Raw genomic sequence first — 12226 nt, 5'->3', positions numbered from 1 at the left:
TGTTGACCCTGAGGTAGCATGCGTGGTCTTTCTGGTCTTCTAGACCAGTTCAGGTAAACAGAGGTGAGGACTCAGTCTGCTGTGAACAACCTTCTGTCTGGTGCCAGGATTTTGTTTTGTATTGACCCAAACCCCTAACACCGCATAGCTTCAAAATTCCCTTTCCCTACACACCCATGACTTAATGTTCATGATTTCATTGTCCCTTTGTGCACATCCATCACCACATTTGTAAGCCTTCTGATCCTAATAAAAATGGAGCAAGGACCCTTACTTGGGGCTCTTGTTTCCTCCTGGACATTAGCCTCTCTCTCATTTTTAATCCTGTGTCCCGTTTTCTTGCTGGACAAGAGAGAACTCCAGACACAGAGTCTATGACAAATAAAAAATGAAAAATTTACAAAACAGGCTCAGCAACAGATTTGAGAAGACAGAAGGCAGAAAGTAAACTTGAAGATAGATCAGTAAATATTATCCACTTTTAAGAACAGAACAAGGGGCTCCTGGGTGGCTCTTCAGTTGAGTGTCCAACTTTGGCTCAGGTTATGATCTTACAGTCTGTGATTTCAAGCCCTGTATTGGGCTCTGTGCTGACAGCTCAGAGCCTGGAGCCTGCTTTGGATTCTGTGTCTCCCTCTCTCTGTGCCCCTCTCCCTGCTCATACTCGCTCTCTTTCTCTCTCTCTCTGTCTTTTAAAAATAAAGAACAAAAATTGAAAAAAAGGTAAACACAGCCTCTGAGACCTCTGGGACACATTAAGTGTACTCATATAAATGTAATAAGAGTCTAAGAAGGAAAGGAGAGAGGGGAAAATGTACCAAAAAATGGCTGAAAAATTGACAAATTTGATGAAAACATTAATCTATAGATCCAAGAAGTTCAATGAACCCCAAGTATGATAAACATGGGTGACCCATGATCCATAACCATGTCTGTGGTATTTTGTTACGACAGACCTAGCAAATGAATACACCAAGCAATGCCTGTGTCAAAGATGACACTGCAGATCAGGTAGACATTCCACATGCTATGTCAGTATGTAAATGCCCTCTATCCTTTTAGCCACAATCTCAGAAAAAAGGGAATGAAAAGCCAGACTGACTGAAATTCAGTTTTGATGGATAGAACCAGAAATAAAAATTAACTTGTTGTAGAAAAACAGTGAGGGGGTGCCTGGGTGGCTCAGTTGGTTGACTGTTTGACTCTTAATTCAGCTCATCCGGCTCTGAGCTCAGTGTGGAAACTGCTTAAGATTCTCTCTCTCTCTCTCTCTCTCTCTCTCCTTCTGCCCCTCTCCCCTGCTCATGCTCTCTCTCTCTCTCTCTCTCTCTTTCTTTCTCAAATAAAAGGAAAAAAAATAAAAACAGTGAGTTTATGAGCTGAGATTTGTACCAACAACATAAATATATAGTGTGATCAAATTTTTATTATATAAAAAAAGAAGATTGTCAGATAGTCTCCCCAAATGTTAGTAGTAGCACTAGGAAATCCATATAAGACCTGACTACCTATTCTATTTGACCCCCAGTCAGTAGCTGGAACACAAAATAACCAGTAATTTTCATTTCATCTTTTGTTTTTAGGGTGTGTCTTCAGCATTTTATAATAAATATGTGCTAAATGTTTTTAGAAGTTATTTAAAATAAGGCTCCAATACTTCTGTATTTTTTTACTGCCAGAATTTGCCCATGTCTCACATTTCCTATACCCTAGAATCTCTTACTATCTTTTTTAAATCCTCTTTAACCACTTTCCTGCATAATTAAAATTTTATCATTAGAGTGTCTGTTCATAAGAAAAAAAATTTAAGGAAAAATAATTATACGTTTCTAATTTAATAACATAAAACCTTTTCTCTAGAAAACAGCAAAAAATTCAGTGTTGTCCATTTATGGTGGACAAAGCTGTGCCCTGAGGAGCAGGAGGCCCAGGATTTAGTTATAGCTTGCTACTAACTATTCAGGGAACTTGAAATAATTTACATTCCATTTTAGGCCACAGTTTCTTCAGATGCATAGAATATGTTAGGTTAAATAACATACAGGTAATTTCTGTGTTTCTGATTTTAAGGTTTTTGTCTAGAGCTCCATAGTGAAAATGGACTTGTCTTCATTATTACTGTGTGTTCATTTTAACTGCAGAAAATAAACTAAACATTCTATTTGCATGCTGGAAAAATACTGGAAAACACTCAAAGTTCAAATTTCTAAAAATTTAGGCAGATGATAAGAGAACAGATGATATAGAACCACAGTGTATTATTTTCCTTACTTTCAAATATGCCTTTCTGTAGTTTTTAGTTTCATTTGTTGAGATTTAAATGAATATCAAATAATATCATGTTTGCATACTCTTCAGCTTTTAAGATCAATGCATGCATGTAGCCTAAGATCAATGCATACATGTAGCCTGAAGTTGCTTCATTTTCCCAAGGGAAGATTTTCAGACAAAAATCGTGCCCTTAGTCACAAATTTTTTTGTTACCATAGTGATGAGAATAAAGAATGGGGGTGGGGGAGCTAAAAATACCTGAATACATACAGACAGTTTTAGGAATGTGACCTACTTGGTGTCATACACCAAAGAAGTTAATCAATTGAATTAAGTACATATGCGTTAGGTAAAATATGCTACTGGATGAAAAAATGCGTAGGTGTCACATCTGGCGCTATTATCCCAATCAAAGAAGTCAGTATGAATGAAGATGACTGACAATCTAAAACACATAAAATCAGATTATTTTAAAAATGGAATATATACCAGAAGCAAGTAGAAAACCATTAATTTAGCTTCATTTCTCATAAATTTTTTTCCATTAGTTAGGATATTTCCATTTCAAATGAAAGCTTCTTATGCACCAAAAGAATTTTTTCAAGTGGATGGAGCAACATAATTGGACATATATTTTAAATTATGTTAGAGTGGCTCCTTTCTGTAAAAAAAAAAACAAAAAAAAACACACTTCCCAATTTCAGGCAGTATAATAAAAACAATATGTTTTAAAACTAAGTTTTCTTTTGAAAATTCTAGTTTTAATAAGAAATTTCATAAACTCAATCATTTGCAGAAAACCTACTATATTGCAAGGCATTAGGCTAGTCTGTGAAAGATCAACAAAAGGCAGTACTTGCTGTCAAGAATGTTGTCATCATCTAATTATGCTTTCATAACATCGGCTTTTAAAGTATCTTCACATAGTAAAATGGAAGCAACACCGAACCTAACTTAAAGAGACCAGGAGTCAAGTTCCAACTCTACTAGTGAGCTTAGAAAAGTCTCTTCTTACGTCTCAGCCCTCTCATCTGTAAAATGAGCATAAATGAACACACAGTTCATTGTGATATAAGAGAGGGTGGAAGCCAACAAAAAACATTCAGTAAACAAGCTCTATGGAATGAATCAGTATACAAAGAGATTCAACAGTTAAACATTTTCAACATAAAAAATTATCAAAACTATTAAGTATACTTACAAATTTTTTAAGAATAATGAAAACGAACATTACTGAGCACTTGTATTGGGACACATATTTTACATAAATTATTTCATTTAAACTTCACAACAGTCCAATTGACTTAGATAGTATTATCTTTGTTTTATGGTTGAGAAAAATAAGGCATAGCAGAGATAAATAAATTGTCCAAAGATACAACCAGTAAGTGGTGAAGCCAGGAATTAAACACAGGAGAGCTAATGCCAGAGCCATACTCTAAATCTAAGCTTATATGATATATTCCAAAATAATCAGTAGAGGGAAATATTTCTATGAAACTGTTAATTTGAAAACAAAATTATATTTTAGATTACTAACACTGATCAGTGTAAGTTTTAAAATGTCTAATTCATGCTATTTTGCTGCATTTAATTTTTTCATTATTATTTATTATAAAGAAAAATGAAAACAATTTAAACATGCAATGATAAATAGCTTATAGAACCTCCATATGACAGATTATCACCCAGTCATTAATAATGCTGTGAAAGGTATGGTTTGGAAACTTGTAAGCATTGGTAAGCAAAAAAAGCAGATTTTTAAACATGTAGAAAATAATCTCACTTTTCATAAAAATAATGTCATATACATAGAAAAAAATAGGAAAGATAGACATCAAATGCTTACAATTATTATTTCTTAGCAGTTTTGTATATTTATACATTCCTAAATTTTCTATAATAAACATTCTAGGTTTTTGTCATTAGAAAAAAAATTAAACAATCTAGTCATGACTACTAAAGCACAAAATGATTTAGATGCTTCTGCCAATCTGTGAGCAAATAGTTATTGAGAGTCGAGAAAACTGTTCTAGGTACTAGGGATACAGCAGTGGCAAAGTCATAGGTAATAAATTAGGTAAACTAAAAATTAAGAAAGAGAACTTCAAACCTATAATGAATCTCCAACTTTGTCACTCTGACCTTAATCAAATCTTCCTACAGGTATATGAGTCCTTTTCCTGTATTTAAAGTTTATTTATTTATTTTGAGGGGCAGGGGAAGGGGCAGAAAAAAATGGGAGAAAGAATCCCAAGCAGTTTCCTCAGTGTCAGTAGAGAGCCCCACACAGGGCTCATTTTCACAATTTTTCTCAATTAAATTGTGAACACACCATCCATCATCTCTAAACATAACAGCAAGCTATAGCACTATTATGGTCATAGAAACATTCAGAAGAACCTTAAGGAATTAAGGAAAACTTGTTGATATTCCCCACATCTTCGTGACAATTTTCACGGGATGTTCTCCCATTTAAATTATTAAGTATTCTCATACAATACTATCCTTTCACCTATTTACTGTTCAGAAAATAAAGGATTTTCTAACTGCAAAATTCTATTGAAATAGTTTACAATGTTTAAATATTTAAACTTGGCTATGTTCTTCAGTACCAAATCTAGCTATCCGGTAGAAAGATTTTTGGCATCAGTAGTTAAAATATAGTGGCTTAAAATACACTATGTTAGACGTAATTTATATTGTATCAAAAATATATTAAAATCTTAAAAACTTAAAATAACCTCCTCTGCCCCTTTAAAAAACGTGTGTTACATTAACTTCTTTGAATCATCCTTAAATTTCTTCTTTTATATATATTAAAATCAGATTTTTAAACCTTTAGGAAAAGGATTTTATAAGACAAATTTAATGGAAAAGAAACATGGGAACAATTTAAATTTAAATTATATTTAAATTAAATAAGAGAAGGAAGGAAGGAAAGAACAAGGGAGGAAGAAAAGGAGGAGAGGGAAAGACAAAGTAAGAGAAAAGAAGACAAGAAACGGGAAACCACTCACCTTTATGGACCAGGTCCCAAACTTCATCAATTTGCTGCTGGATTGGGAAATGACCACACTCATTGAAGAATTTAAGGAGCTCGCTTCTTTCCAATCCTTGCCAATCTTCTCTCTTAGCAAACATTGTTTCATAGACTAAAAGAAAGACATAAAATATTTTCTTTTTTTTTTTTTTAATGATGGAAATTTGGGAGAATGAGAAAGTTGATTTCATAACTATTTACTTAAGAGGGCAGTTCTTTTTTTTTTTTAATGTTTATTTATTTTTGAAGGAGAGAGAGATAGAGCGTAAGTGGGGGAGAGGCAGAGAGAGAGGAAGACACAGAATCTAAAGCAGGCTCCAGGCTCTGAGCTGCCAGGGCTAGCACAGAGCCTGAAGCGGGGATGGAACTCACAAACCACAAAATCGTGACCTGAGCCGGTTGGATGCTTAACCGACAGAGCCACCCAGGCGCACCAAAATATTTTCATTATAAATACTCTGTCAAGTACAAACTACCAGAAAGCTTCATCTAGCTTCAAAGGAACTTTACCTCCAGTTTTATTTTTATGTCTTGATTAGAGTAGCATTATGGCGACCTCCTGGGGAAGGCTAGAAGGAAATGGGGCATGCTTCTCCTTCCTACATTCCACAGTAGTCAGATTTGGACCTGTTTCTGCAAGAGAACACTGGCATCCCCTGGCCTGGTTTACATGACAATTGCCCATGGATCATGCACACATCAATGCTCAAATCACATTGTAAGACATAACTTTGATGTCAGGATTCATTTTTCATTAGTTCCCCTAATTTTTTCTTCTCTTTCAGGCTTCTATCTACATTCTAACCACTCGTATAATTGATTCTCCTCTGGACTATTTATTCTGCTTCTGCTTTTGCCCCTAAATGGAATGATGTCTATTTTTTGTTCACTGACTTCATGTATTCTTCCTTCCTAGTTAAGGTCACTTGGTTCAAGTGACCACAGAAAGTGACCTTGCCACTCTTCGCTCAAGGTTTCCACAGAAAACCACTCAGTTGGGTCATCCTTCACCTATCTCCTATACTTGGCATTAATGAGAGTTAGACAATAACCAAGAAAACTGATGCATACATTTTACAAGTGTAGTTCCCCATAAAGAATTTATTTTTTCTTTTCAAAAATGGGATACTAAACCTGTACTCTGAAGTATAATTGTTTCGCCCCATGATGATGATTGCCAATCAGAGTGAACAGAATGACAGGGTCTGCCTCAGTACAGGTTTAGCTCTGAAATACAGGCTCCAAATGACAAAGAGCACTAGAATGTTTTCTCACCTAAATTAAGGTACAATCCTGGCACTCAACCACATGGACTTCAACTTTCCATTTATTTACTTATTTGTTCGGTTGAGGTGGACAGTCATGAAATATCAACAAATTCAAGAAATATTTAGTGATTGCCTAAATATAAGCCACTATTCCAGAACCTAAAACACAGCAGTAAAATAAATTCATATGTAGAGTATCTATGGCTTTTTCTCTCTTTTCAAGGAAGCAAACTAGGGTCACCTGGGTGTCTCAGTAGTCTAAGCATCGGACTTTGGCTCAGGTCATGGTATCATAGTTTGTGAGTTCAAGCCCCACACTGGGCTCTGTGCTGACAGCTCAGAGCCTAGAACCTGGTTTGGATTCTGTCTTCCTCTCTCTCTCTGCCCCTCCCCCACTCGTGTTCTGTCTCTCTCCTGAATTCAAAAATAAATAAACCTTTTATTTACTTTTTTAGTTTTTATTTAAAAAAACTTTTATTTATTTAGTTGGCTTTTTCTTAAAAAAAAAAAAAAAAGGGAAATTGCTCAAATAAGCAAACTAGAGCAGTTTCTGTTGGTGCCCCATCCATATGGCCTTGTCCCTGGCATTTCTGTGAATGCTGACCTGACTTTCAATTGCCAGCATCTCATTCCACTGCCTCAGGGCTCCCTCTGGCTGCAGGACTCCACTCTGCCCACCTATGCAGCAAGTCAGAAGTGCCAGGGAATTAAGGCCCACAGTGCAGTGGCCCTCAACTACTGGCCATCCCTCAACTGAGAGTTGATGTATAAAGACCCAGCACTTAAGGAAAGTTGTCTACACTGTTCCCTAGAGAGATCAAGCTCCAGTTGATGGTAATCTGCTGGATAATGCATCCTTTTTTGACTTCCATCCCTTCCCTATCTTACTTCATTCCACTAACAGTATTTGCTGGGATCAACTTTCAAATAAGTTAGTTGTACTTGAATTCTTGTCTCAGGGTCTGATTCTGGAAAAATCCAAACTAGTGCAAAAAGAATGCCACTTTTTACTTTTCTGTTTAAGTAAATATACTTCTCCTTGAAAAAGTATATATATCTTCATCAGTTTTTCATTTAATCAGTTTTAGATGCTTCTCAGTAGATCAAACTGATGTACATATTAACATTATGGTCATGTAACTATATTAATAGATAATAATGTCCTTAACCTGTATATTATGCTGAAAAGCAAATGTTCAACAACACACTAGCAGAATTAATATTCTAGGCAGGTTTAATTAGGGTCATTACAAAACTTAAATCATGAAAATTAATGACATTTTCTGGTCATTAAAAGATTCTTGAAAATGTGTATAGATACCTGCAAAATATCACCCAATTAGCAATACACATATGGAAGGGATGGAGAATTTTCTAAGGAACATAAGGGCAAATAAGAACTTGCAAATTCTGTGGACTCTAGAGTTACTTTAATCCTTAATGCAAAGGGGCGCCTTAGTCGGTAATTCTTTAAATCATTCATTTAGCTAATTCTCTTCCACTGTTTAGATCCTACACTGGACAGAGCACCATCAGTCCTAACTGGACTGGACTCCTTTATGTACTTACCTCATGTCAGCCTATTCTCCACAAAACAGCCAAAGGGATGTGTTCAATCATAAGTCATATCATAGCCCTTGGATAACAGTCCTCCATGGGCTTCCCAACCTTTTCAAGGTAAAATCCAATGGTCTATAAAACCTGACACAGCCTATGCTCCTGCTCCCTACTACCTCTCCCATCTCATTCTGCTCTGTTCTTGCTCCATTCCAACGGCAGTAACAGTTTCCTCCAATACTAACAGCCTCCAACTTTGTGCCTTTGTGCTTGGGGCTCCCTCTGCCTAGAACATTCTTCCTCCATGTATCCACTTGGCTCCCTTCTGGCTTTTTTTTAAGACTTTAAGTAATTTTCAGCTCAAAACCACCAGAGTCCAGGCCAGAAAAATGAACCACATTAGCTCTTTTTCAAAATAAGAAATTAAGATGCAATGAGGGTGAAATCTGCAGCTAAAATCAAAGAGGAGAAACGGTGGGAAGAAAGTAAAACAGAAAAATAAGCAAGATTCTATAAGGTTAAAAAATGAATTTAGTGACAGACTTGGGGATGAAGACAAGACTAACTGTGTGAAATAGTGGGAGTATTTTGGAAAGTATATGTGATTTGGTAGTCAGTAGCTTAAAATATAAAATGAGTGGAAAAGAAAAGGTGTTCAGTGTAATAACTGTAAGAAATGTAAGGTCCTAGTAATTATTTTGATAAAATGATAATATTTGTACAGTAATCTCAATTAGAGAATATAAAATTACTGTCCATTAAAGAGTATTGAGAATACCTCTTATTAACTATAATTAATAACACTGTATTACATATTTAAAAGTTGCCTAGGCAATAAATGTTAAAAGTTCTCATCAAAAGAAAAAGAAAAAAAAAAACTTGCAACTATGTATGGTGACCAATGCTAACTAGACTTATTGTGATGATCATTTTGCAATATACATGAATATTGAATCCTGTTGTACACCTGAAACTAAGAGAATGTTATATATCAATTACACTTCAATTTTTTAAAGTTCGTTTGTTTGTTTGTTTATTTATTTATTTATTTATTTATTTATTTATTTATTTATTTATTTTGAGAGAGGGAGGGAGAGAGAGGGAGAGAGGGAGAGAGGGAGAGAATGAATCCCAAGCAGGCTCCACAGTGTCAGTGCAGAGCCCAACTCGGGGTATGAACTCATGAACCACGAGATCATGACCTGAGCCGAAATTGAAAGTCAGATACTTAACCGACTAAGCAACCCAGGCATCCAACACCTCAATTTAAAAAAAAGAAAAAAAAAAAAAAAGAAAAGAAAAAAAACTGTAAAAAAATTATAATAAAACAAAATTATTATAAAACAAAAAAATTATCTTTTTGAATTTTGTTTATAGTAGGTGTAAAGTTTATGTATAAAAGTTGTAAAATCTGAGTGCATGTCAGTATAATCTCCCTCTCTCTCTCTCTTACTCACTTTTTTTTTTAAAGGATTTTTAAGACAAAGGAATTCCAGCAGCTTCCTAATGAGAGAAATATTTTCTCTTTCTTGCCTCTCTCACTTGCTTTCTCTTTCTCCCTTCTTCCCATCTTTTCATCTCCAACACATTAGTCTCTTCTGCTTCTTTCTCTGGACACCAAGATTTTGGACTGCATTACTTGATCTAACTTAATTCTGTGACTTGTATAAATCTGTCTCTGACTTCTTCATTCCTTAACTTGTAGCTACAGAAAAGGAGTCATTCTAACTCAGAGAATTCTGGTTATTTGTAAATATCTTTCAGCAATTTTAGCCTAAGTAATAAACTTGATAAAAACTATCAACAAATATTTCTGAATCCTTTTGATAAAACAGGAATTTCCTAATAGTGTCTATTTATTAATTAATCAAACAGATACAGTCCCTGTCTTCATGGAAGTTATAGTCCACTGTGAAATCCACATTTCATGATTAAACTATATAAAAAAATGTAGCACTATAATAAAGCAGTAAGATGCTCATTTGGATTAAATATAATTTATCTGCATCATTTTGTTGTTTTTGTTTTGTTTTTTTAAAGACAATTTTTTAAAGGGCAGTGTTAAGTTGACAACAAAATGAAGAAGGTACAGCGATTTCTCACATACCCACTACCTCCACATAAGCATAGCCTCTTTTCATTATCAACATCACACATCAGAGTGATACATTTGTTACCAAGGATGATACATCACAATCACTAAGGTCCACAGTTTACTGCATAATTCACTCTTAGTGTTGCAAATTCTATGGGTTTGGACAAATGTATAATGACATGTATCCATCATGCAGTATTATGCAGAATAGTTTCACTGCCTTAAAAATCCTCTATATTCTGCCACATCCCTCCTCCCAACCCCATCTCATTCCTGGCAAATATCAATCTTGATTTTCTCCAGTTTTGCCTTTTCTAGAATGTCATATCGTTGAAAGTATACAGTGCATGAACTATTCAGATTGGCTTCTTTCACTTAGTAATACACATTTAAGATTCTTCCATGTCTTTTCATGGCTTGATAGCTCATTTCCTCTTACATCTAAATAAACTCCCTTGTCCAGATGTACCACAGTTTATCTATTCATTTACTGAAGGACATCTTGGTTGCTGCCAAGCTCTGGCAATTATGAAAAAGTAGATATAGACATACATGTGCAGGTTTTGTGTGGATATAAATTTTCAATGTCTGTGGGTAAGCTTAATTTGTGTGGACATAAGTTTTCAATGCCTATGGGTAAACACAAGGGGCATGATTGCTGGATTTTTTGGTAACAGTATGTTTAGTTTTATAAGAAACCACCAAACTGTTTTCCAAAATGGCTGTATCACTGGCATTCTCTTTAACAATAAACTATAGTTCATGTTGTTCCACATCCTTACCAGCATATCATATTGACAGTGTTCTGGATTTCAGCCATTCTAATAAGGGTGTAGTGGTATCTCTGTTTTCATATAAATTTCCCTGATAACATATGATGTGGAGCATCATTCCAAACACTTGTCATCTGTGTATCTTCTTTAGTGAGGTGTCTATTGATATGGTTTCTGATAGATTGAACGTAATTCTTATCTTTCTACCTCTATAGGAAAGGAATTTTTTTCCATGGCTTCTTTCAGGATTTTTTTTAATCTTTGATTTTCTGTAGTTTGAAGATGATATGCCTATCTCAAAAATGTTGTAGTTTCTGGAATTTATTCTGCTCGGTGTTGCCTGAGCTTCTTGGATCTGTGGTTTGGTGTCTAAGAATAATTTGGGGAAATTTTCAGTCATTATTGTTTTAAATATTTCTACGGTTCTTTCCTCTCTTTCTTCTCCTTCTGATATTCCCATTATCCATGTTACTCCTTTTGTAGTTGTCCCATAGTCCCTGGATATTTTGTTCAGGTATTTTTTTTTTAGTCTTTTTACTCTTTGTTTTTTTGATTTTCAAGGATTCTACTGGTATATCCTTTAGCTCAGACAGTCTGTCCTCAGCCATGTCCAATCTACTAACAAGCCCATCAAAGGCATTCCTCATTTCTGTTAGTCTTATCTCTAGTTCTTTTTGGTTCTTTCTCAGTATTTCTATCTCTCTAGTTACATCGCCCATATATCTTTTGCATGCTGTCTACTTTATCCATTAGAGCCTGGAGCATATTAATCATAGTTGTTTTATATCCCTGGTGTGATAACTCTGACGTCACTGCCATGTCTGGTTCTGATGTTTGCTCTAGCTATTCAGATTGTAGTTTTTGCCTTTTTGTATACTTTGTAATTTTTTCTTGATACCCAGACATGATATATCAGGTAAGCTGTAAACAGGCCTCTAGTAATGTGATTGAATGTGTGGGAGGAAATGTTCTATAGACCTATGATAAGGTCTCAGTCTCTTAATATCCCTGTATCTCTCTGGACTGTGAACTATACAAGTGTTTCTCAGGATCTTTTTTCTCCCTCTATAAGTGGGACAGGAAGGCCAGAATGGATTGAAGTTGGGTATTGCCCTTCGCCACATCAGTTAAGCTCTGAAAATAACCCAGCAGGTTAGGCTCCAGTTAACTAATTTCCCTTGAAGGTAGGCCATGTAAAGAAGAGTGTGATCTGGCAAAT

The 12226-nt window shown here is 35.1% G+C and overlaps 1 protein-coding gene across 2 annotated transcripts in view; it reads right to left on the bottom strand.

The window, feature by feature from the left end:
- The window catches only part of IQCM (IQ motif containing M), a 461312-nt gene that overhangs the window by 167892 nt on the left and 281194 nt on the right, over positions 1–12226 (bottom strand). For both annotated transcript variants that reach the window (XM_025921378.2, XM_086704127.1), the window contains exon 12: positions 5292–5426. In XM_025921378.2, the coding sequence (XP_025777163.2) occupies positions 5292–5426 (135 nt within the window). The remainder of the gene's footprint in view (positions 1–5291; positions 5427–12226) is intronic.

Source organism: Puma concolor, chromosome B1, assembly GCF_028749965.1.
Source record: "Puma concolor isolate L17-30 chromosome B1, mPumCon1.1.hap2, whole genome shotgun sequence".
NCBI lineage: Eukaryota > Metazoa > Chordata > Mammalia > Carnivora > Felidae > Puma > Puma concolor.
The sequence above is the reverse complement of the archived record's forward strand: the minus strand, read 5'-3'. Positions and strand labels throughout refer to the sequence as shown.